This window comes from Pogoniulus pusillus, chromosome 38 (genome assembly GCF_015220805.1).
Source record: "Pogoniulus pusillus isolate bPogPus1 chromosome 38, bPogPus1.pri, whole genome shotgun sequence".
Classification (NCBI taxonomy): domain Eukaryota; kingdom Metazoa; phylum Chordata; class Aves; order Piciformes; family Lybiidae; genus Pogoniulus; species Pogoniulus pusillus.
The window spans coordinates 358,411-380,199 of record NC_087301.1 but is presented as its reverse complement, the minus strand read 5'-3'; the positions used below and the strand labels follow the sequence as shown (position 1 = coordinate 380,199).

General features: G+C 56.8%; 3 protein-coding genes across 9 annotated transcripts in view; 2 read left to right on the top strand and 1 right to left on the bottom strand.

The window, feature by feature from the left end:
- Nucleotides 1-3,053: 3,053 nt before the first annotated feature.
- On the bottom strand, nucleotides 3,054-10,022 carry THYN1 (thymocyte nuclear protein 1). 3 transcript variants are annotated; one of them, XM_064173345.1, is made up of 8 exons: nucleotides 9,932-10,022; nucleotides 8,628-8,714; nucleotides 7,233-7,462; nucleotides 6,109-6,177; nucleotides 5,393-5,485; nucleotides 4,669-4,764; nucleotides 3,894-4,044; nucleotides 3,054-3,280 (listed from the first exon to the last, which is right to left on the bottom strand). In XM_064173345.1, the coding sequence occupies exons 2-8, from the start codon at nucleotides 8,668-8,670 to the stop codon at nucleotides 3,234-3,236; spliced, it is 729 nt and encodes a 242-aa protein (XP_064029415.1). In that variant the 5' UTR covers nucleotides 8,671-8,714; nucleotides 9,932-10,022; the 3' UTR covers nucleotides 3,054-3,233. The 3 variants fall into 3 exon arrangements, with proteins under 3 accessions (XP_064029415.1, XP_064029413.1, XP_064029414.1); XM_064173343.1 differs by lacking the exon at nucleotides 9,932-10,022 and adding an exon at nucleotides 9,296-9,448; XM_064173344.1 differs by lacking the exon at nucleotides 9,932-10,022 and adding an exon at nucleotides 9,296-9,448 and having other exon boundaries at nucleotides 8,628-8,711.
- Nucleotides 9,542-17,484, top strand: ACAD8 (acyl-CoA dehydrogenase family member 8). Of its 3 annotated transcripts, none has more exons than XM_064173339.1 (11): nucleotides 9,542-9,653; nucleotides 10,406-10,506; nucleotides 10,821-10,990; nucleotides 12,146-12,255; nucleotides 12,495-12,571; nucleotides 12,832-12,969; nucleotides 13,220-13,355; nucleotides 13,445-13,542; nucleotides 13,646-13,798; nucleotides 15,932-16,034; nucleotides 16,699-17,484. In XM_064173339.1, exons 1-11 carry the CDS (start codon nucleotides 9,569-9,571, stop codon nucleotides 16,749-16,751), a joined length of 1,224 nt encoding a protein of 407 aa, XP_064029409.1. In that variant the 5' UTR covers nucleotides 9,542-9,568; the 3' UTR covers nucleotides 16,752-17,484. The 3 variants fall into 3 exon arrangements, with proteins under 3 accessions (XP_064029409.1, XP_064029411.1, XP_064029412.1); XM_064173341.1 differs by lacking the exon at nucleotides 16,699-17,484 and adding an exon at nucleotides 16,330-16,445; XM_064173342.1 differs by lacking the exon at nucleotides 9,542-9,653 and adding an exon at nucleotides 10,130-10,273.
- Nucleotides 17,485-18,053: 569 nt separating this feature from the next.
- Nucleotides 18,054-21,789, top strand: part of LOC135191093 (beta-galactosidase-1-like protein 2) — a 35,301-nt gene continuing 31,565 nt past the window's right edge. For all 3 annotated transcript variants that reach the window (XM_064173075.1, XM_064173076.1, XM_064173073.1), the window contains exon 1: nucleotides 18,054-18,189. In XM_064173075.1, the coding sequence (XP_064029145.1) occupies nucleotides 18,107-18,189 (83 nt within the window). In that variant the 5' untranslated portion in view covers nucleotides 18,054-18,106. The remainder of the gene's footprint in view (nucleotides 18,190-21,789) is intronic.

Sequence of the window (21,789 nt, the reverse complement as noted above, 5' to 3'; positions counted from 1 at the left end):
GCCAGAAGCAGTTAGGTAGCGTAGCTGGCTCGGCCCTGGGTGTGCCGGGCAGCCCTGGAGCGTGGGCAGCAGGCACTGTTGTACCCTTGGCTGTGGCTGCTAGGAGTGAGGCATACGAATGGAGGAGGAGGTGGCACAGGTAGGGCAGAGCAGTGGAGGTGCCAGCACTGCTGGGTGGACAAGGAGCAGGGGCAGGAAGGCTCCTGGCCAACAGCAGTGCCTTCTTCGTCTTGCCCTGGCAGCTGCCTGAGTGCCCCTGAGATCCAGGCTCTGGCTGCAGCACTCCTACAGGTCCCAGCTGCTGCTGCAGAGCAGTGAGAGGTCTGGAGAAGAGCTTAGGAGGGTGAGAAATGAAGGGAAGGCTGTTCTGGGAGTGGGCTTACGCTGCCCATGCTGCCCTGCTCGTGTCTGTCCTTGTGACAGCAGGCTTTGGGGTGGGGACAGGCAGCAGCACAGGAGCAAGTGTGTGGTGTTTGTGTGATGTGTGAGGGTCAGCAGGGACAGAAGTGGACAAAGTCGTTCTGAGAAGCTCATGGCCTTGTTCGTGCTGCTAGGTGAAGCCAGGAGCACCTGGAAGGGTGGTCGAGCCCTCTGGCTGCAGAGACATTCCTGAGGCCTGAACTGTAGTCACCAGTGAGCTCTGAGGGTATGCCACGAGCTGAGACCTGAACAGCAGGTTTCTTCCTTTCCAAAATAAGCTTTAGTCTTCAGCTAAGTAGAGTCATGAAATATTCCCAGGCAGGAGTCACTCCTCCACTGGCTCTGCAGACTGGATTGAGTCTGCAGAGCACCCATCATGGGCAGATGTCTCTCAAGGGGCAGTCCTGCCAGGTGGAGAGACAGCCTGTCCCGAGGGCTGGGATAGGAGCTCTGCCCAGGTGGGGTTGCTCTGGATCTCCCTGGCAGTCTGTGGCTCGCTGGGGTTTTGTCCAGCTTCCTTTTGACTCTGCAGTGTGTGTCCTCTGCCTCTGTCCTACAGGTGAATGTAGAATGTGGTCGTCCTGCAGCTGGGAAATGGAAGTACCTTTGTTCAGTGGAGCAGTGCTGGTGGAGGGCGTGGGGGCTGGGTGGGAGGGGGAAGCTTTCTCTGTGCTAGGACAGCTGCTGTGTTTCAGTGATAAGTGTGTGTTTCTGCTTGCCAAAGTCAGTTATCTTTCGCTGCCCGTGTGTGAGGTGGTTTTGGGTAGAGCTGGCCAGGCTGCTGTGAGGCCACTCAGCAGCTCTGCTGCTGGGTGCCTGTGTCACACACCATGTTTCTGCTCTCTGACGGTGAAGGCTTCTCCTTGCCTGGGAGATCTGTGCCAAGGGCTGGAGCGTTGCCTTCCTAAGGCTGAAGCAAAAGCTTGCTTTGGACAGCTGCTTTGTTGGGCCAGGGTGAGGGGTGGGGACCTGCTGCGGGTCTCAGGTGGCAAAGGAGTCTGACACTCGGCTCTCCCTCTGCACCGGGGAGCCACAATCCTTCAGGGAGAAGCAGAGCTCCCTTCGGGAGCCTCTGGGGACAGCAGACATCCATCGTGGTGTCAATTCAACCCACGACACGTAGCTAAGCTGACCACAGCAGCATCCCTCACCCTCCTCTAGCCTTCCCTCAACTCCCATCCCACCTACTGCTTGGGGCTGTTCCTCCGGACTGTAGGCCATGTGGAGTTGAGGAGACCCCAGGGATGGAGATGCCTCTGCATTCCAGGAGTGTTTTGTGTACTGGCCCAGCAGCATCAGCCCCGGGTGTAGGAAAATTGTCTAAGGCAATGCAAGGAGAATATTGCACATCTGGAGGGGTTGCTTGGAAAAGATGAATGGGTGAAATCAGTTCTGGTGTAAGAAAATTGCCTGTCAAGGCAATGCAAGGAGATTGTCACACATCTGGAGGGGCTGCTTGGAAAAGTGCATGAGCCTGGGAGGGGTTTTGATTTGTTTTCCCCTTCTCTGTGCCCCTCTCTCCTGTGCATCCCTACTTGTGAAACCAGACCCTAGGAACGGCCTCGGTTTCCACGGACTGCTCCACTCCACCTGTCAGCCCAGCTGGCCCTCGGTGTGTCTGGGGTGGGGCAGATGTGCCGAGAGCACCTTTAGAGAGCAGCTGAAGCCTGAGGCCACTGCAGGACCAAGGTCCTTTAGGAGAGCATTTCATTAGCATGGTGAGGGGCAGACACCTCTCCAGCAGCCATGTCCCCCGGCTGGGTGGTTTCTCTTCAGTGCTTGGCTCTCTTCTCTCTCCCAGGCAGAAATCAGCCACGGGGGGGGTGGGGAGTGTGCAAGTACTAAACCAAGCAGTGAACCTGTAATTAAGCCTCTGCTGTGTTTACATGTTTCTTAATTCGTTGTCTTTTCAATGGCTGTATTTTAAACCTTGGGGGGTTTGTCTCTTCGATTAAAGAGAGCCAACCCTGGCTGTCAAATGCTGTGCATGAGTTTGTCTGGTATGGTTTATATTGCCTGGCCTGGGGCTGGTTTTGTTGCTTTGGGTTTGGTTTAACACTAGTAAGGCTTTGTTTAGTGCCACACTGTGCAGCCCTCCAAACAGGCCGACGGAATTTTGTCTTTTGGTCTCTTTATAAGGCCTTTGGTCTTTAAGTTATGTCACTGCTTAGAAGGTGGAGGACTCAAGCTTAAAAATCAGCTTTGTTTTCCCCATTTCCCTGGTGTCAGGACTAAAATGTCATGGGAAGGTTTGTACCTGCAGGAAGCCAACTGTGATCTGCTTTGCAGGGTGTGTACACAGAACAGAGAGCTTCATGGAATGCTTTAGGTTGGAAGGGACCTTAAAGGCCATCCAGCTTCACCCCCCTGTCATGGGCAGGGACACTTCCCACCAGCCCAGGTTGCTCAAGGCTTCATCCAGCCTGGGGAGTGGACATCCACAGCCTTCCTAGACAACCTGTTCCACTGTCTAGACCTCCATTTTCTTGCTCCAGACAACAGCTTTCTGCACAAAACCATCCCTCTGCAGCTCACAGATCCTTCAGTAAACATCCTCAAGAACACTGAACCTGTCTGGCTCTTCAGGAGACCAAAGTGCAGGTCTTGCCAGTGTGAAGAACTGGAAGCTGTCAGTGATTCCAAAAGGCTTTATTTATAAAGAAGCAGAAGTAAAGAGAGTGTCAGGACAAGGGCTGTGGAGCTGCGTGCAGGCAGGTTCTGCTTGCTGTGATTCAGCCAGGAGACTTGAGGCTTACACTGGGCTAGCAGGTGGCATCGGCAGGCTGGGGAGCAGCTGTGCTGCTGTCAGTTTCTTACTGTGGCTTTTCCTCTTCCAGGCTCAATACAAAATCAAATTCCTCTGCATTGAAAAGGTAAGGGAGAAAAAGCTGTGAGTGGCACTGCCAAGTTCAGAGATTCATAGAATGACAGAATGGTTTGTCTAGGAAGGGACCTTCAGGATCCAGTTCCAAATCCCCTGCCACGAGCAGGAACACCTCCCACGAGCACAGGTTGCTTAAGGTCTCATCCAACCTGGCCTTGAACATGTCCAGGGAGGGGACATCCACAGCCTTCCTGGGCAGCCTGTGCCAGTGTCTCCCCCTCCTCACTATAAATAATTTCTTCCTCCTATCCACTCTCAATATCCACTCTCCCAGCTCACAGCCACTGTCCCTTGTCCTGTCACTCCTAGCCCTTGTCACAAGTTCCTCCCCAGCTCTCCTGCAGCCCCTTCTGGTACTGGAAGGCTGCTCTGAGGTGTCCCTGGAGACTTCTATTTTCTAGGCTGAACAACCCCAACTGTCCCATCCTGTCCCTGTAGGGGAGGTTCCCCAGCCCTCATCTTGATCATCTTTGTGGCCTCCTGTGGACCTCTCCACCTCTCCTTCTTGTGGATGCTGTGCTGCAGGTGCGGTTAAGTCCTTTGAGCAGGGACTGCTTCTCGGAAGGAATGGCTCCAAGGAGGTCCTCACCTTGTGTCAGTGGTTGGATGGAGAGACGTTGCCTTGTGAAGAGCATCATGTTCTTCAGGGGGCCTCCATCTGCTTTGTGAGCCAGGTGGTGAGCCTTGATTTCAGAGAGGGGGATGAAACGTTTTGTCATCCGCACGAACTGAACATCCACCTGGGAAGGGCAGCAGAGAGCATGGTTGGAGAGGGAAGGATGTTGCCTCCAGCAGGTCTTTGTGAGGACAGACCGCAGCCTGCAGCCGGTGGCTGACATGCTCTGCCTCAGAATGCTGTTGGAGGTTGTTGCTTGCTCAAGGCTAAAAAGAACTTCCAGCTCTGCTGGCAGGTGATCTGTTTACAGGACTCTCTGCCCTGTGCACTAGCAACAGACATTCCTGCTGGCACAGACTACACAGAATGAAGCTGTGGGATGCAGCCAGCCTCTGAACAGTCACTGCCCTGTGATTTGCTGTGCCTCAGAACTGCAGCTTTGTTTGGTATAAACCCAAGAGTGGGACTTAAAGATTGTTTCTTCCCTTCCCTGACCTGGAATTCTGCCATGCATGGAGATCAGCTCTGCATCCAAGTAAGATCTGAGAAGTTAGGGAGACAAATTTTGGCAGCCTTCTGGAAGAGAGAGGGGGAAAGGCAGAGAGCACAATGGGGACTGGGTTTTCCCTTGAGACAGAAAAGGGCAGGCAGGCCAGGCCAGGAGCTTAAGATGTGCCATATGACGCAAAGAGCTTCACTGGGCTTGCACACAGAGCTTGAAACAGTGCTGCTTAGCTGACTACATTACCATGGACCATTTGGGGTTCTCTTTTCTGCTGGAGGAATCATAGTGAGGATCCTTCTGATCAAACTGTGTGTGGTCAGGATATGCCTCCTTTACGATCTGGAGCAGAAGCAGAGAAGGATGTGAGACGCTCAGTGAAAACCAGTCAGCAAAGGCTGCGAAACGTCCTTCAGCAAGCTGTGCCTGGACAGAAGGGACAGCCCTGGGGCAAGCCCCAGCCTGGCTTTCCCTGAACTCCACTCTGATGGTGAGATATTTACGTCCTTCCTTTATGTTTCCTGGGTCAAAGCACTGCAGGGCAGCATGGCTGCTAAAGAAGCAGCATCACCTTTTGGGAGAGAATGTGGAAGGAGCACAGGCAAGACTGGAGTCTGGGTAGAAGCACAGGATTGTTAGGGTTGGAAAAGCCCTCTGAGATCAGCCAGTCCAACCAGCACCCCAACCCCACCATGGCCCAAGTGCCATGGTCACACCTGTCTTGAACACCTCCAGGGATGGGGACTCCACCAGCTCCCTGGGCAGCCTGTGCCAGTGCTGACACCCAGTTCCGGTCTCTGTGACACCCAGGTCAGCCCTGCTGTGAGCCCAGGCTCATCTGCTGCTCTGACTGGACAGCTTTTGCACTCCTTTGGTGCTGAGAAGAGGTAGGGCTAACGAGCAATTTGGGCAGCTATTAGTTACTGCTTCCCCCTCTCCTCAAAACACAGAACGAGACAAAGGCTCTCACCTTGACAATGGCAACAATGCCAGGCTCTTTGCAGTTGCTGTGGTAGAAGAAGGCCTGCTGCCCAAGCTTCATGGCTCTCAGGAAGTTCCTTGCCTGTTAGGTGTCAAGAGAAGACTTTGAGCTCTTTGGATCAAGCTCTTGGGGTTTCGTTACCAGCAGCTGGGAACAAGAACTAACAAGGAAGGAGCTTAGAGCTACTCAGGTAAGGTTCCCTACAGTTGACACAGATGTTCCATGCTGCACTGAATTAAAACAAGGCTCAAGAGCAAGATCCTGTTGGTTAGAAGGTATGTGGGAATTCAGCTGCTTAACCACCCTCCTTCAGAGACAGCAGAAGGCTTCACTTAGCTGTCAGCAACCAGGCAGCAGATCAGATCACGCATGGGGGGGACGCCCATGTGGGCTGGGAGCCTGGAATGGAAAGCTGTACACTGACAGGGCTCAGTGCTTGGGTAAGTACAGGCTTGCTGAAAGGTGCCAAGGGAAATCAAGGTTGGTGTAAGCTGAAGAGCACCTGGGTGATCTGACAGAACATTGCCCAGCCTCAGCCTAACTTGACCTAGACACACTGAAGCAGGAGTGTGGACTCCCATCAGTCAGGCAGAGTGCCTGAGAAGGAGCTCCTCCAGGCAGAAGGAATGAGTTACCTGTGGTGACAGCTACCTTTTAGTCCAGTACTAGTTCAGTAGCTCCCACCTTTGACACGTGCTCCTTACCTGATAGTTCCTTACTCCATCCCAAAAGGTTGTCTGATTGGGCTGAGCTTTCAAGTCATCAATGCTGAACTGCCAAAAGGAAGGGAAATAGAGGTGCAGCTCAGGAGGTGGTCTGGTCTTCACTTTCTATATTGTGCCCAGCAGCTCCTTCAATTAGAGCACAAACTTGACACCCTTTTCTTTTTGTTCCCACAGGGACTAGAGAAAAGCTTTCCAGAGGAGGCAGAGTGCAGCAGTGCAGAGCAGAGTCTGAACCAGACGCTGCCCCTGCTGTCAACAGCTGAGCATCCTCAGCACCTGATTCCCCCCTTCACTTGATACTCTTCAAGTATCAAACCCCAAGGTTGTCACCCTGGAAGAGAACAACAATTATGGCTTTGTTTCCTGGGATCACAGAATGTTAGGGCTTGGGAGGGACCTCATTCAGTCTAACTCCCTGCCAGAGCAGGACCACCCAGGACAGGGCACACAGGAACACATCCAGGTGGGTCTGGAAAGGTTCCAGAGGAGACTCCACAGCCTCTCTGGGCAGCCTGCTCCAGGGTCCAGCACCCTCACAGGGACAAAGTATCCCCTCGTGTTTGCCTGGCACTTCCTCTGCCCCAGCTTGCCCCCAGTGCCCCTTGTGCTGCCCTTGGCCACCCCTTGGCAGAGCCTGGCTGCGTCCTCCTGACACTGCCCTGTACATCTTCAGCACAGCACTGAGGGCAGCCCTCAGGCTCCTCTGCTGCCAGCTGCCAGCCCCAGCTCCCTCAGCCTGGCCCCACAGGAGAGGTTCACTGCCTGCAGCAGCTTGGGGGCTCTGGGCTGGGCTCTCTCAAGCAGTTCCCTGAGCTCCTTGAACTGAGGGGCTCAGAGCTGGACATGAGATTCCAGATGTGGCCTCAGCAGGGCAGAATAGAGGGGAGGACCTACTCAACACAGTCCTTCTACTCCACCCCAGGATGCCCTTGGCCTTCTTGACTACAAGAGCAGCTTTCCCAGAGAGAAGTAAAGCCCCAGCTGGGTTAATGTTGCAAGCAATCTGAATGGTCTGATCCTGTAGCCCAGCATTCAGGCACTAATGCTCTGGGCAGTAGAGAATGTGCTGCTAGACTTGGAGTGAGGAAGGTTCTGGTGCTTACTTTCACATCCACTCCCTTCTCCAGCCTGCTCTCTGGTTCCGACTTCAGAAGCCAGTGGCAATAGGTTATCTTGCTCTCCTCCCCACCAGAGTCAGATTCCTTTGTCTTCTTCCAGTTCTTCCATCCTGACTTGGAACCCCCAGCTGGAGGCTTTGTGGACTTCTCTTCTTCCTCCTTATCTGAAGTCTCCTCCTCAGTTTTGGCAATTTTAGCATCAGGCTCTTTTTTATCTTAAACAATGAAAAGGACCAGAAAAGAACCAGTCAGATAAACCACATTTTGTTCCTGGTAAGAACTGTTGCTGAAACACTTTCACTTGCCCAGGCTGGTTTCACATATTGGCATCTGCCTGCAGGCACCAAAGTGTATCTAGAGGATTCTGGTGAGTAACAGGAAGATTCAGCAGCAAAGCAAGAGATTGAAATCACTGCAGCAGCTGCAAAGCTTAGGTGAAGCCTAAGCCTCCACTGTGCTACCTGTTCAGATCCCCATCTGCCCAAGACTCAGCAAAAAGCAATTAATCAGAACTGCTGAGGGGGCAAGAAGGTGGTGGTTTGCTGGCAGCAGTCAAGCAGCTGGGAGGCTTGAATCACAGAATGGCTCAGGCTGGAAGGGACCTCAGAGATCATCTACGCCTGCACCCCTGCCATGGGCACCTCTCAACTAGACTTGGCTGCTCAAGGCTTCATCCAGCCTGGCCTTTAACACCCTCAGAAGGAGGCATCCACAGCCTCCCTGGGCAGCGTATTCAGGAGTCTCACCACTGAAGATCCATTCTAACCCTGCTCTCAGCCTCCAACCACTCCCCCTGTCCTGTTCCTGGACACCCTTATGAAAAGTCCCTCTGCAGCCTTCTCGTAGGATCCTTTCAGGTACTGGAAGGCTGCTGTAGGGTCCCCTAGGAACCCCCAGGAACCCCAGCTCCGTCAGTCTATCCTCATAGCAGAGGTGCTCAGTCCTTGGATTATCTTTGTGACCCTCCTCTGACTTGATAGTTCCTCATCTTACACCTTAGCCACCAGTTAATGTTGCTTCAGGTGGAAGGGGTTTTTGGTTGGGTTGTTTTTGTTTGCTTTTCTTTTACAGATGGTCCCACATCAGCTCCCTGCCACAACACTGGGTGCACCTTGGCTGCCCATCTCTAACACACAAGATGTGAAAGCTCTTCATGAGCGGTATTTCAACCACCTTGTGCAGAGAACTCATCACTCTCCCTGTCGCACACTAGCAGCCTTGTCTTGGTCACACATGGCTGCTCAGCCCGTTGGAGAGAGGAAATGCTGTCTGTTAGACGTGGCTTTGAGAGGCAGACGGTTAGGGTGACTGTCTGCACTCTCACCAGAGCTTGGGGCCTCCAGTAAGTGGTGCTAAATCAGCGAGGATGTCAGCACAGACCTGCTACTGCTCCTTTGTCTCTCTTCCTGCTCGGCCAAGGCATCTCTGGTCTCTTTGAATTATCTTCTCCTCCCTGGGAAGCACCTGCTGAAGGAGAGAAGAAAGAATTGCTGCTTGTTCAGGCAAGATGACAAAAGGGGAGCAGTAGAAGCTGTAGAGTAAGTGCAGAGCAAATCAGTGTCCTTCCATCAGCTCAGCCATTTCCTCTATCAAACGCTGGCACCGGCTGCGGACCGCACCCGTGGTGAGCTGGAGGCTGCTGGCCCTCCACGCCAGCGCTGCTGGACCCCAGCAAGGGCTGCTCCGCGCCCCAGCGCTGCGGCTGCTGCGGCAAGAGAGGTCCCGAGGGAGCCTGGCCGAAGCCTGGTCGCTCTCTGCCGTGCCAGGGCAGCTGCGCCTTTGGAAACAGAGGTACCGCTTGCCCCAGAGCCCAGCCCAGCCTGGCACCGGGGGGCTCAGCCTGCTGCTGGCAGGGCTTGGGCGTGCAGCTTCCCTTCGGGAAGGGCAGCAAGGCGCCGGCCCAGCCCCTGCCCGCTCCGGCCAGCAGCCTTCTACAAGTGCTTCGGCTCGGAGCTGGCCTCCTCCGGCCGGAGCGGCTGGCATCAACTTTTCCAGCTCCCATGCCATGCTTCTCCCTTCCCCCCCATCCAGCCCCGGCTCCCCCTCACCGGCTCTGGCCGCAGCAGCCCGGGGCCGGCAGCAGGAGCGGGCGGCGGGATGCTGTCGCCTCTGGCGGGGGCGGGCAGCAGCAGGAGGAAGCGGCGGCGCCGTCCCGCCCGCGCTCGGAAGCGGTGCCCGTTATGCAAAGCTGAGGCTCGGCCTTCGCCTCCTTCCCCGCAGCCACCGCGCCCGGCAGGACTACAGCTCCCAGCCTGCCCCGGCCCTCCGCCACCGGCCCTCCGCCACCCGCCCGCGGACCGCTGCTGCCGCCCGGTGCCGCCATGGCCTGGCGAGCGGCTCCGCGCGTCGCGGCCCGGCTGCTGCTGCCGCCCCCGCCGCGGCGGGGGATCGCCGCCTGCATCGACCGTAAGGCTCCGCGGCCGCCGGGAGGACGGCGCGGCCAGCCCCGGCCCCTCCGCCTGCCCTTGGGCCCAGCTGGCCGCGGGGATCCGGGAGCGGGGGGTGGGCTCGGGCTCGGCTGAGGGCGGTCGGTGCCCGCGGGCGGCTGCACGGCGCTGGCCCTGCTCCCGCTCCGGCACAAGCCGCGGCACTGCCGGCGGTGCCGCCCGCACGGGGAGCGCCTGCCCGAGACCTCTGCCAGACCTTCGCGGGGCTTGGAGCCTGGCGGCGAAGCGCAGAGCTACCTCCTGAAGAGGGGGCGCGGCTGGAGAGCCCCAGCGCTGGGTCCCGTTTCGGCAGCAGCGCTCCTGACAGCTGCCGTGGGCTCTGCTGACCCTCTCCGGGTCCTGGGCGTCGAGTAGCGACAGCTGGGTCCTTGGCTTGGGTTGGTCCCAGGGGCAGTCCCGCTCAGCACCCTCCAGCCGCTGTCGGCACAGTTCACGGTGGCCCCAAGGAAGAGAAATGGTCTCTGCAGCACAGCCCTGAGCTGCTTGTGTGAGTTAAGGGACATTCCGTCTCTGGAGGCAATCAAATCCAGCCTGGACGTCTTACTGTGTGACCATGTCTAGGTGACCCTGCCTGCGCAGGTGGGTTGGGCTCGATGATCTCCAGGGGTCCCTCCCAACCCCTCTCTCTCTGTGGTTCAGCAGTCGTTTTGGGGTGGCAGTGCTGGCTTTGCCAGGAGAGATGTGTATTAAGATCTCTTCCTGCTTTTCCAGCATCCACTGGCCTGACTGAGGAGCAGAAGGAGTTCCAGAAGGTTGCCTTTGATTTTGCTGCCAGGGAGATGGCTCCTCACATGGCTGAGTGGGACGAAAAGGTAGGGCAGCCTCAGAACGGTGACACTGCCCCTAGGATGTGAGGGGCCTTGGGCCCTATCGCAGGGGTTCTTGCAGTGGCATCTTGGTGCTGTGATGGAGACTGCCTTAGAAGCTGCTGCTGTGGCTGGGGTGGGAGCCATCAGCAGCCCCTTGCAGCTTTCCAAGCCAGTCTGAAACGCTGACTTTACTCCTGCAGGTGGTAGGAACCTCCTGCCCTCTTAGGCTCTCGCGAGTTGGGGAGCAGCCCAGGTGTGCCAGAGAGGAGTTTGGCTACCCAGGCTGGATTCCTGCCGAATGTTCCCTGTCCCCGTAGGAGATATTCCCAGTGGAGACGATGCGGAGGGCAGCCCAGCTGGGCTTCGGTGGCATCTACGTGAAGCCTGACGTGGGTGGCTCGGGGCTGTCCCGGCTCGACACCTCCATAATCTTCGAAGCCTTATCGACAGGCTGCACCAGCACCACTGCTTACATGAGCATCCACAAGTGAGTGGCCTCACGGGGCCTGGCAGCCTGGCCAAGGCACGGCTGTGCTGCGGGGGGCCAGGTGCAGCTGGAGACAGCTGTCCCGCGGCGGCTTTGGTCACAGCCGGCACTCTGAGCAGACGTCCCTGGGGGGATCTCCTGATGGCAATAAGCAAACAGGCTACAAAACCTGAAGTGACACCCAAAAGTAACTCTAGCTTTGTGGCATGCTTGGTGGGATTGTGTTCCCTGCTCTGCCACATAAGGCAGCTATAAATAGCAACCTGCTGGAAAAGTCTTTGTGCTTTGGTCATGCTGGGACTGTGCCCAGCCCTGCTTGTAGAGACAGGTTCAGTGCTGGGCTTGCTCTGCATGCAGTGCCTCCATCTTCCAGCACACCTCCTCCCAGGGCTGGTCCTCTGCTGACAGCAGGGCTTGGTGCTGAGGGGAGCGCTGCGGCTGTGGCACGAGGCAGGGTGTCTGTGCTTCTTCCTTCCAGCTTCTGTGGCACCCAACCTAGTTCTGTTTTGAGGTGCTGCACTGCATCCAGTTATGGTGCCTCCAGCACAAGAAGGGCCTGGAGCTGCTGGGGAGGGTCCAGAGGAGGCCATGAAGATGATCAGAGGGCTGGAGAACCTCCCCTGTGGGGACAGGCTGAGGGAGTTGAGGCTGTTCAGCCTGGAGAAGACTCCAGGGAGACCCTAGAGCAACCTCCCAGTAGCTGGAGGGGCTCCAGGATAGCTGGGGAGGGACTTTTGAGAAGGGCTGGGAGTGACAGGAGAAAGGAAAATGGCTTTGAACTGGGAGAGGGAGACTGAGAGTGGAGATGAGGAAGAAATTGTTGAGAGTGAGGGTGGGGAGGCACTGGCACAGGTTGCCCAGGGAGGCTGTGGGTGTCCCCTCCCTCAAGGTGTTCAGGACCAGGTTGGATCGGGGCCTGGAGCAGCCTGTTCTAGTGGGAGGTGTCCCTGCCTGTGGCAGAGAGTTGGAACTGGATGAGCTTTCAGGTCCTTTCCAACCTAACCCATTCCATTCTTGGATTCTGTGATTTCAAGCCTCAGTGCTTTTGACTGAACCCCCATGGAGCTTTGTTCTGCTGAGCCTGGGATGTTCTTGTATGACCCAGCTTCCCCTTAGGGCTGTGTTCACACTGCTGCTCCTTCTCTCCCACTCCAGCATGTGTGTTTGGATGATAGACACCTTTGGCAATGAGGAACAGAGGCACAAGTTCTGCCCATCGCTCTGTAGCATGGAAAAATTTGCCTCTTACTGCCTGACTGAGCCAGGTGAGCATCCTCAACCCACAGATCTCCTTGCCCTCAGTCCTAGCAGGCCTTAACTGGGCAGGAACATCATATGGAGCTGGAGGAGAAAAGGTTCTCCACATATCCATGCGGGCAGCCTGCAGGATGTTGGGAAGGGGCAGGTGGTTGCTGAGGTGCTGAGGCTTGGTTGTGATCCCCGGGAGGGTCTGCAGGCTCTGGGCCTGCTGCTTTCACCGGCTGCTTGCTTACCTCTTGAACAGGGAGCGGGAGTGACGCAGCCTCCCTGCTGACCTCAGCTGAGAGGAGAGGGGACACCTACATCCTGAATGGCTCCAAGGTACCTCTTTGCTCTTCCTAAAGCTGCTGGATGGCACTGAATGCACAAGGGGCCTGGGTCTCACCACCCGTTCCATTTCCTACTGTCTCATTATCTCTCTGTATTCTCCCAAGGCAGGACCTCAGAGCATTCACTAAAGCTTAGTACATTTGGGTCCCTAAATGTTTTCTGGCTGTGGGGCCTTTGCTCCTCCATCCTTGTACCCTGCAGGCTCAGGGTTAGCAAACAGAAGGCACTCTTTCTTCTCTGCCCCTCTGCAGGCCTTCATCAGTGGAGGAGGTGACACTGATGTGTACGTGGTCATGTGTCGCACGGGGGGCCCAGGCCCCAAGGGCATCTCCTGCCTGGTGCTGGAGAAGGGGACACCAGGGCTCAGCTTTGGCAAGAAGGAGAAGAAGGTAAGAGGGTTGTTTTATACTTTATGTGTGCTTGAGGGAAGTGCAGGACAGAAAAGAGCTAATCTGTGCCTTCTTGACCTCACCTTTGATGGGAGCAGTCCCAGCATGGTGGTTTTTGTCCAAGCCACGTCCACCTTCGGTGAAGTTTGACCAATATCCCTCTGACAATGGAAGGATTTTCTCCTCAGGAGCAGCAAGGTTTGCTGGATGCCTCTCCTCAGACACACTGGAAGCTGCTCTTTCTCCCCAGGTGGGCTGGAATTCGCAGCCAACTCGGGCTGTGATCTTTGAGGACTGCACTGTTCCTGTTGGCAACCGGCTGGGAGCTGAGGGGCAGGGCTTCAACATTGCCATGAAGGGACTGAACGGAGGCAGGATCAACATCGGTAAGACAGGGCCCGGGGAGGAGGGCAGGATCCACCTTGTCACCCGTCTGCATTAGCTTTATATGCTGTGTCCTTGGCTTCTCCACCAGCTTCTTGTTCCCTGGGAGCTGCTCACGCCTGTGTCCTTCTGGCCCAGGAACACCTGACTGTGCGCAAACAGTTCGGGGAGCCCCTAGCTAACAACCAGGTAACCTCTCCAGAGCTGTGCTCAGCAGGCTGGTGGGGCTGTGGTGCAGGCCCCTGCAAAGCCAGTGCCCTAACCTGTCCCACCCTGCGCTGCCCGCCGGCAGTACCTGCGGTTCCGGCTGGCGGAGATGGCGACGCGGCTGGTGGCGGCGCGGCTGCTGGTGCGGCATGCGGCCCGGGCGCTGCAGGACGGACGGGAGGACGCAGCTGTGCTCTGCTCCATGGCCAAGCTCTTCGCCACTGATGAGTGCTTCGGGGTAGGTTCAGAGGTGCATGGACTCACAGAATGGGCTGGGTTGGAAGGGCCCTTCCAGATCATGCAGCTCCAAATCCTCTGCCGTGGGCAGGGACACCTCCCACCAGCACAGGTGGCTCAAGGCCTCCTCCAGTCTGGCCTTGAACACCTCCAGGGAGGGGACATCCACAGCCTCACCGGGCAGCCTGTGCCAGTGCCTCCATACCCTCACTCTCAGCAATTTCTTCCTCATCTCCACTCTCAATCTCCCCTCTCCCAGCTCAAAGCCATTGTTCCTTGTCCTGTCACTCCCAGCCCTTGCCAGAAGTCTCTCCCCAGCTCTTACATAGCCCCTTCAGGCACCGGAAGGCTGCTTTAAGGTCTCCCTGGAGTCTTCTCCAGGCTGAACAGCCCCAACTCTCCCAGCCTGTCCCCATAGGAGAGGTTCTGCAGCCCACTGATCATCTTTGTGGCCTCCTCTGGACCCTCTCCAGCAGTTCCAAGTCCTTCTTGTGCTGGGGGCACCAGACTGGATGCAATGCTGCAGGTGAGGTCTCAGCAGAGCAGAGGGAAAAGATCACCTCCCTAGTCCTGTTCCTCAAAACTCAGCTTGTGTCATAATCTTGGAGACCTCTCTCTGTACCCAGGATGTCAGAAAGAGGTTTGACCTTGTAGCCAGACAGACTTAGAACCCTCATTTCAGGACCTCAGGTTGTTTCACAAGACAGTTCTGCACTCTAGAGGTTGCAGGATCAGCCCCCCCACAGCTGGCCTCAGTGCTTTCTAGGGGACCATGCAGGGAGAGAGGGCAAGAGAGGGAGCAGAGTATCTTTATTTCCAAAGGATCATATGCACGTCACAGGCTGACCACTCCTAGGTAGCAAGTGACCACCTGACAGATAGGTTGTCATAAAATGTCCCTGCAAAGGGAAAGCAGGAGGGGGAACAAGAAAGGAAAAGGGAATTTGCAGCTCCACACTTCCTCGATCAGTGCCCTTTAGAAGCTGCTGTATTCTCTCAGTGCTCTGCGTTTTTGCTGCTGGCTGTGCTTTTCTGCCCCAAGCTGGCAGATGGCGGGCGCGTGGAGTGCTGTTCGGGTGGAAAGCAGATCCCTGAGCGGATTCCTGGCCCCTCTGACCACTAGATGGTGATCTGGTCTGCTGGCTTTGCCATCAGCAGCACCATGGAAATGCAGCAGAAATGGCTTTGGTTAAGTGTTCCCTGGGTACTTCTGTGTGCTCCTATCCAGCTCAGTGCACCACCAACGTGGAACAGCTCTTGGGTAATGTGAGAGCATTGAGAGCAGCTCTGGTGGGCACTGGGGGACCCTGCTGTCACCCTCTGTTTTGTTAAGAGACAAAGCATAGAATGGTAGAGGTTGGAAGAGACCTCCAGAGAGATGAGCCCAAACCCTCTGCCAAAGCAGAGTCACCCAGGGCAGGTCACACAGGAATGCACCCAGAGGGGTCTTGAAGGTCTGCAGAGGAGGCTCCACAGCCTCTCTGGGCAGCCTGCTCCAGGCCTCCAGAACCCTCACACCAAAGAAATTTCTCATGTTGAGATGGAACTTCCTGGGTTCCAGTTTGTATCAACTGCCTGTCACAGAACACCACCAAAAGGAGCCTGGCCCCTTCTTGCCCCCACCCTTCAGATATTTATAGACATTGATTAGATCTCCTTGCAGTCTTCTCCAGGCTAACCAGCCCCAGGGCTTTCAACCTTTCCTTATCACATAGATTTTCCAGTCCCTTCATCCTCACAGCCTCTGCTGGACTCTTCCTCAGCAGTTCCCTATCCTTCTTGAGATGGGGAGTCCAGACCTGCACACAATATGCCAGATGTGGTCTCAGCAGGGCAGAGCAGAAGTGAGGAGAAACCTCCCTTTGCCCACACTCTTCCTAGTGTACCCCAGGAGACCATTGGCCTTGGCCACAAGGGCACATTGCTGTCCATGGAGAACTTGCTGTCCACTAGGACCCAGATGTCCTTCTCCGTGGAGCTGCCTTCCAGCAAGTCAACCCCTAGCTGTACTGGTGCATGGAGATTGGATGACCAGGAAAAACCAGCCCAGGCTGCTGGGTTCTTGCTGAGCTGCTGTCACTGAGCTGTCCTTGACGCCGTGCACATCCCCTCAGCAGTGATGTTGTCTCCGCAGATCTGTAACCAGGCTCTACAGATGCACGGGGGCTATGGCTACCTGAAGGATTATGCTGTGCAGCAGTTCGTGCGAGACATCAGAGTGCACCAGATCCTGGAAGGTAAAAGAGACTCTCACTACTGGCGCCTTGGCTCAGGAGCCAGGAGAGAACAGGCCCTCCAGAGGCCACCACCTGCCCACACAGCTCTGACTCGGGTTTCGGAACCCTGTTCTGCTCTGAGCACAGGGGGTCCCTGGATGCTGTGTGGGAGAGCAGTGATTGCAGGAGCAGGTCTCCTCTGGCCAGTGGTGCCACAGTCCAGTTTCACCTTGCAGTGTTTGGCCTTTTCTGATCTCAGCTCAGCCTCCTAACCATTTGTTTTCCCTCCTTCGAAATCCTTTCACCTACAACCAAGATGCCTGAGAAAGGAGAGACTCTTCCCAATACCAAGTGGCCCTACAGGCTTTCTGCCTCCATGTTGTGCATGTGTTAACCATTAAAGCAGGGCACTCAGGTGTTGCTCTGGATCCAGTTTGGCTTGATTCCTGGTGCCTGCATCTTCTCCATGCCCCACTGAAAAGCACCAGCATCTACCTCTCTGAAGCCTTTCCTGAGCAATGTGCTGCCACTTGGCAGTTCTGTTTTGGTCCAACACTTCTTAAATGCCACCTCAAGTGGTGGGAAGAGGTTTTTTCTGCTGCTCAGAAATAGAATCCTTTTTGCCTTTATTTGGGGAGAATTGGACCATCTCTTAACTGTCTTTTGCTCTCTCATTCTGCTGCAGGTACCAATGAGGTGATGCGGATGATGGTGGCCAGGAACCTGCTACAGGCCTGAAGGCAGGAGTTCGTCTCCAGCCTTAAATTCCTTCCTCTGTTACAGCCTGGTCTGTTTCCCTCCTCTCCCCGGCAGTGGCAGCGAGGGGGATAGCCCAGTGGAAATAGACTTTCTGCCTTCCATTGAGTGGGATCACAGCTGCAGGCTGTGCCTGGCAGAGCTGCTGTTAATAGGCTCGTATTGTGCAGCCTGGAGGTACAAATCACGCTCGTGAATGCGAGCCTCTGTCTGCAGATCTTGCTCGTGAGCCGCTGGGCACCCATCCTTCCCGGGAAGGCAAACACCAGACCCGTTGGTCATCTGTTGAGTCAGGACCGAAACAGGAGCTGCAAGCAGAGGTGCAGACTAATGCCTTAGGCCTCCCTCTCTATCATCGAACTCTTTTGCTCAAGAGGAGTAGTTGCTGTGCTTAGAAACCCGCCCTGGGTGCTGACTGCACCCGTGGGAACAAGTCGGGCACAAGAGCAGCTCTGACCACTCGCGGCGTGCAGTGGCTTTGTGCCCGCTCGGGACCTGGGAGCGCTCCTCCCCCGGCACCCACTGCTGCGCCTTCTCCCGCTTCCCGCCGCACACAGCTGCTTCACCGGGAAGAAGCCTCTGCAGCGCTGGGGTACTGCACAGGAACGTTCAACTCTTGCCTCAAATCAGCCTCCCTGCTGTGTACAAGGGAAGGGAGTAGAAGCATTGCTGAATTCCATGACTTTAATCAGTAAAGCAATGGTGATCAGCGTCAGAGGCACTGCTGTTCTCTCTGGTGGGGTTTCAGCTCTTGGAAGTACTGCGCACACAAAACTCATCTTCGGGGGTTATTTTGGTTCCAGCGCCGCTGCAAACCTCTCAAAGGAGCCAGCTCCTCGTCTCCCGCAGCAGGGCGTTACCGGCAGGCACAGGTGTGCGCCGGCCTTGGACTTTGCTATGGGGCAGGAGGCCCCTGGGGCTGCTCCCTCGGCTCCCCCCGCGCCCTGCGCAGCCAATTTCTCTTGCAGGGCAGTTTAAGGCGCTCAGGCCTCGGGGCCGCTACGACCCTGTCCCCTTTCCCGGCTGCCCGCGCAGCGGCCAGAAGCGGCTCCCGACTGCGCCAGCCCCGGGAGCTGTCCGGGAGCTCCCGCCGGGGCGCCCGTGCCGGCCCGCCCTGCAGCCAGGGGCGTCCCCCCGGCCCCTCCGCCTCACCCTGCGAGCGGGTGCACGATGGCCAATGGGAGCCACTAGAGGGGATAGTGGGCGGGGCGCAACGGCCACGGCAGCCAATGGCGGGCGGAGCGGCCCAAGGCGCGGGCGGGGCGGGGGGGACGCGGCGGCTGTACCGGCGCTCGGGGGCCGGGGCTGTGGCTGTGCGAGCGGGGCCGGCGGCCGCCATGTGGCCGTGCGGCGGGTGGCGGCAGCGCCGCCTCGGGGGCTTCGTGTTGCTCATCTTCATGCTGTGGCTGCTGCTGCGCAGGTGAGAGCCGTGCCGGCCCCGCCGCGTCTCCGGGGGTCGTACCTCGGTAGTCGACGGCGGCGGGGGATGGGGGACACACAGGTGGCGAGGCGGCGTGCGGGATCCCCGGGGAGGCAGGGGCAGGGCGGGCAGCGCGTTCGCACGCTTCCGAGCGCAGGCCTGCCGCCGCGACCGGAGCTTGATCGGGGATCGGCGGCTCCTTTTACGGGGAGTACGATGATTACCGCCGTGCTTTCGCCGCGCCGCCGCGGGATTACTGCGCGGCGAGCCAGGCTCGGTGCGATCCAAGCTCGTTCCCTCTGGGAACGCACGGGGAGGGCGAACGCTCCGCTCCCTAGCTGTCGGCGCCGGGAGCAGCGAGGCGAGCGGAGCTGCCCCCGGCAGCCTGATCCCGAAGCCTTCAATCGGTGTCGGTCAAGTTCCAGCCTTAAACCGGTTCGGTCAGCGCCAGCAGCACAACTTTTCCTCTGCCCACGCCGCCACTCAGCCACAGCTGCGGCTAAGGCCGCCCCGGGGCATGATGTGGCCCTTCAGAGCTGCTCAGATCCGCTCACAACGGCTGCTGCCCGCAGCTGGCTCTCAGCACAGGTGCTCCAGGCCCTCTGGGCGTCCGCAGGTGCAGAGGAGGCCGCAGATGCCCAGGGGGCTGGAGCACCTCTGCTGTGGGCACGGGCTGGGAGAGCTGGGGCTGCGCAGCCCGGGGATGACAGAGCTCTGGGGAGAGCTCAGAGCAGCCTTCCAGTGCCTGACGGGGCTCCGGGAGAGCTGGGGAGGGACTGCTGGCAAGGGCTGGGAGTGACGGGATGAGGAGCAATGGTTTGAAACTGGAGCAGGGGAGACTGAGTTGGACATGAGGAGGAAATTCTTCACCCTGAGGGTGGTGAAACACTGGAACAGGCTGCCCATAGAGGTGGTGGAGGTGGAGGCTCCATCCCTGGAGACATTCAAGGTCAAACTTGATGGGGCTTTGAGCAACCTGCTCGAGCTGGAGAGGCCCCTGCTGACTGCAGATGACCCTCAAAGGTCCCTTCCCACTCAGTGCATTCTGTGGTTGTAAATTTATAGTAGGAAGGGCATTTCCTGGTCCTCAGAGCTGTAGAGAAGCTGATAAAGCTTTGCAGAACTGGAGGCCAGGTTGTTTTATAGCTGGCGTCGGGTTCATGCCACACCTGTGCTTGCAGGATTATTGCAGGGTACCTTCTAAGAGTGTGGCTCTGGCACCAGTGCACCTGAACATGCCTTATCCCTTGCTGCCTTGTGTGTTTCTCCATGGCCACCTGAGAGCAAACTCTACTGCAGAGTGCAGCAATCCTTGTCCCAGCTCCCTCAAAGGTGCTCCTGGGGCTTGTCTGGCTGGCACAGGACCCCACTGCTGCAGTGCAACAAGTCCTGAGTGAGGGCAGCTCAAAGCTTTCACTTTTCCCTGGCCAGAGGAAGCCCAAAATAACCAGCAAAGCCCTCTGGGGGAGGTGTAAGCAGGGTTTAGGGATTAACTGCAGGCTCCCTCGTCCTCTGCAGCACGCTCTTAGTGCTGGCCAAGCAAGCTGATGTCCTCCATGCTTTTTGCTGTGCTCTCTTTGCTTTGTCTTTTCCATTAGGTTCTTTTCCCAACTTGGTGCACCATAAAGCAATGCCACAGCAAATCTCTTGTCTCACACAGAGGGGACGTGGTCTGGGGTTCTGTTTCACAGGCATGAATGCCTCAGCCTGCCAGTCTGCTATAGCAGCTCACTGAGCCTTTCCTCTTCCCCTTGGAGTGTCTTACACTTCAACTTGCCTCTTACAAAGGCAGATCAAGAACTAACTTGCCCAAAGCTTCTCTTCCAGGGGAACACCATGCTGGCCTGAGATGGTGGAGTCACTGTCCCTGGACGTGTTCCAAAGCTGTCTAGAAGGTGGTCTGGTGGGCATGGTAGTGTTGCCCTTGATCATCTGAGAGGTCCCTTCCAACCTTGATGAATCTATAACTTGGTAAAAGAAGAGAGCAGAGGTGATCTCATTGTGGCCTTTCAGTATGTATTGTGGGGGGCTACAGGAAAGCTGGGGAGGGACTTCTTAGGCTGTCAGGTAGTGATAAGATTGGGGGGGATGAAACAAAGCTGGAAATGGGGAGAGTCAGACCGGATGTGAGGAAGAAGTTCTTCAGCATGAGGGTGGTGAGAGCCTGGCACAGGTTGCCCAGGGAGGTGGTGGAAGCCCCATCCCTGGAGGTGTTTAAGGCCAGGCTGGATGAGGCTCTGGGCAGCCTGATGTAGTGTGAGGTGTCCCTGCCCATGGCAGGGGGGTTGGAGCTGGCTGATCCTTGTGGTGCTTTCCAGCCCTGACTGACACTGTGATTCTCTGAAGAAAGAAGCTGCCCTGGAGCAGGAAGGAGATGTGTAGAGAGCGACCAAGCAGGCCTCTGGCAACGCCAGAAGCTTCTGTTGAGCCTGTGCTGTTGTTACAGAAGCGAGAGAAATAATCTTCTGGGAGCTGTGTGTTGCTCTCAGGAGGAAGCACAGAGCCCAGGTGGACTCTGAGCTGTGGAAGTGCAGCTGAGGGTAGCAGGATGAAGCTCTGCTGAGTCACGGAGGTGTTTTTTGTTTCAGAAGTCACTGGAACACATCCTCAGAGGTGTGGATTGCAGGATCCAGGGTAGTCAGTAGCAAATCATGGGAGCCCGAGGGCTTCCCACCAGTCCTTCTCAGTGCAAAACCACTGGGACTGGAGACTTGTAAGGTAGAGAAGTTGCCAGCCAGGCTGTGCCCAGGCTTAAGAAGCTGAGCTCGAGTGATGGATTCGTTTGCCTTTATCTGGCTGTCTGCAGTTCTGAGCACAGCCTGCACTCTGGCACCAGTGGCCGCTAGCACAGTGCAGGGCAATGCAGGGCTGCACCCAGCTCAGGAAGGGATTGGAGGCTTAGGCTTTGCCCACCTTAATCTGCAAAAGTTGGAGCTTTGTGCCCTCAGACCCCTTGGAACTTTCTGCCTCAGGCTGGCCAAGAGAAGTGGATGTGGCTGCTGGTCTGGGATGTGGTTTGCAAGCAGTGCAGCCTGTGCAAGATGTTCTGGGAGAGGGGAGGGACAGGTGTCCACAGGGTGTCCTGGGTGTGGATGGAGAACCTTCCCTGCCCTTGGGAGCAGTGCTGCCATTTCCTGGCTCATCTCATCATTCTCTGGCTGTACCCAGCTTCTTCTGCAGATCAAATCCTCGTCCTGTACAGGCAGCTACGTCTTAAATGATGATCAGAGGGCTGGAGAACCTCCCTCATAGGGACTGGCTGAGGGAGCTGGGGCTGTCCAGCCTGCAGAAGAGATGGCTCTGAGAAGACCTTGGAGCAGCCTTCCAGTGCATGAAGAGGGGCTCCAAGAAAACTGGGGAGGGACATTTTACAAGGGCTTGTAGTGATAGGATGAGAGAAAATGGATTGAAGTTTGAGGAGGGCACACTGAGACTGGAGATTAGGAAGGACTTGTTTACAGTGAGGGTGAGGAGACACTGGCACGGGTAGCCCAGGGAGGTTGTGGATGCTCCCTCCCTGGAGGTGTTTGGACCAGCTTGGATGGGGCCTTGAGCAACCTGATCTTGGCAGATGGGGTTGAAACAGGATGACCTTAAAAG

Excerpts from the sequence above, each read along its gene's own strand:
- ACAD8 (XM_064173339.1), top strand. The coding sequence starts at position 9,569 with ATGGCCTGGCGAGCGGCTCCGCGCGTCGCGGCCCGGCTGCTGCTGCCG. Across the intron at positions 12,256-12,494 it reads TTACTGCCTGACTGAGCCAG|GGAGCGGGAGTGACGCAGCC; the intron begins GTGAGCATCCTC and ends CCTCTTGAACAG. Across the intron at positions 13,799-15,931 it reads CCACTGATGAGTGCTTCGGG|ATCTGTAACCAGGCTCTACA; the intron begins GTAGGTTCAGAG and ends TTGTCTCCGCAG.
- THYN1 (XM_064173345.1), bottom strand. The coding sequence starts at position 8,670 with ATGCCTTGGCCGAGCAGGAAGAGAGACAAAGGAGCAGTAGCAG. Across the intron at positions 7,463-8,627 it reads AGACAAAGGAGCAGTAGCAG|ATAAAAAAGAGCCTGATGCT; the intron begins GTCTGTGCTGAC and ends TCATTGTTTAAG. Across the intron at positions 4,765-5,392 it reads GCATTGTTGCCATTGTCAAG|ATCGTAAAGGAGGCATATCC; the intron begins GTGAGAGCCTTT and ends CTTCTGCTCCAG.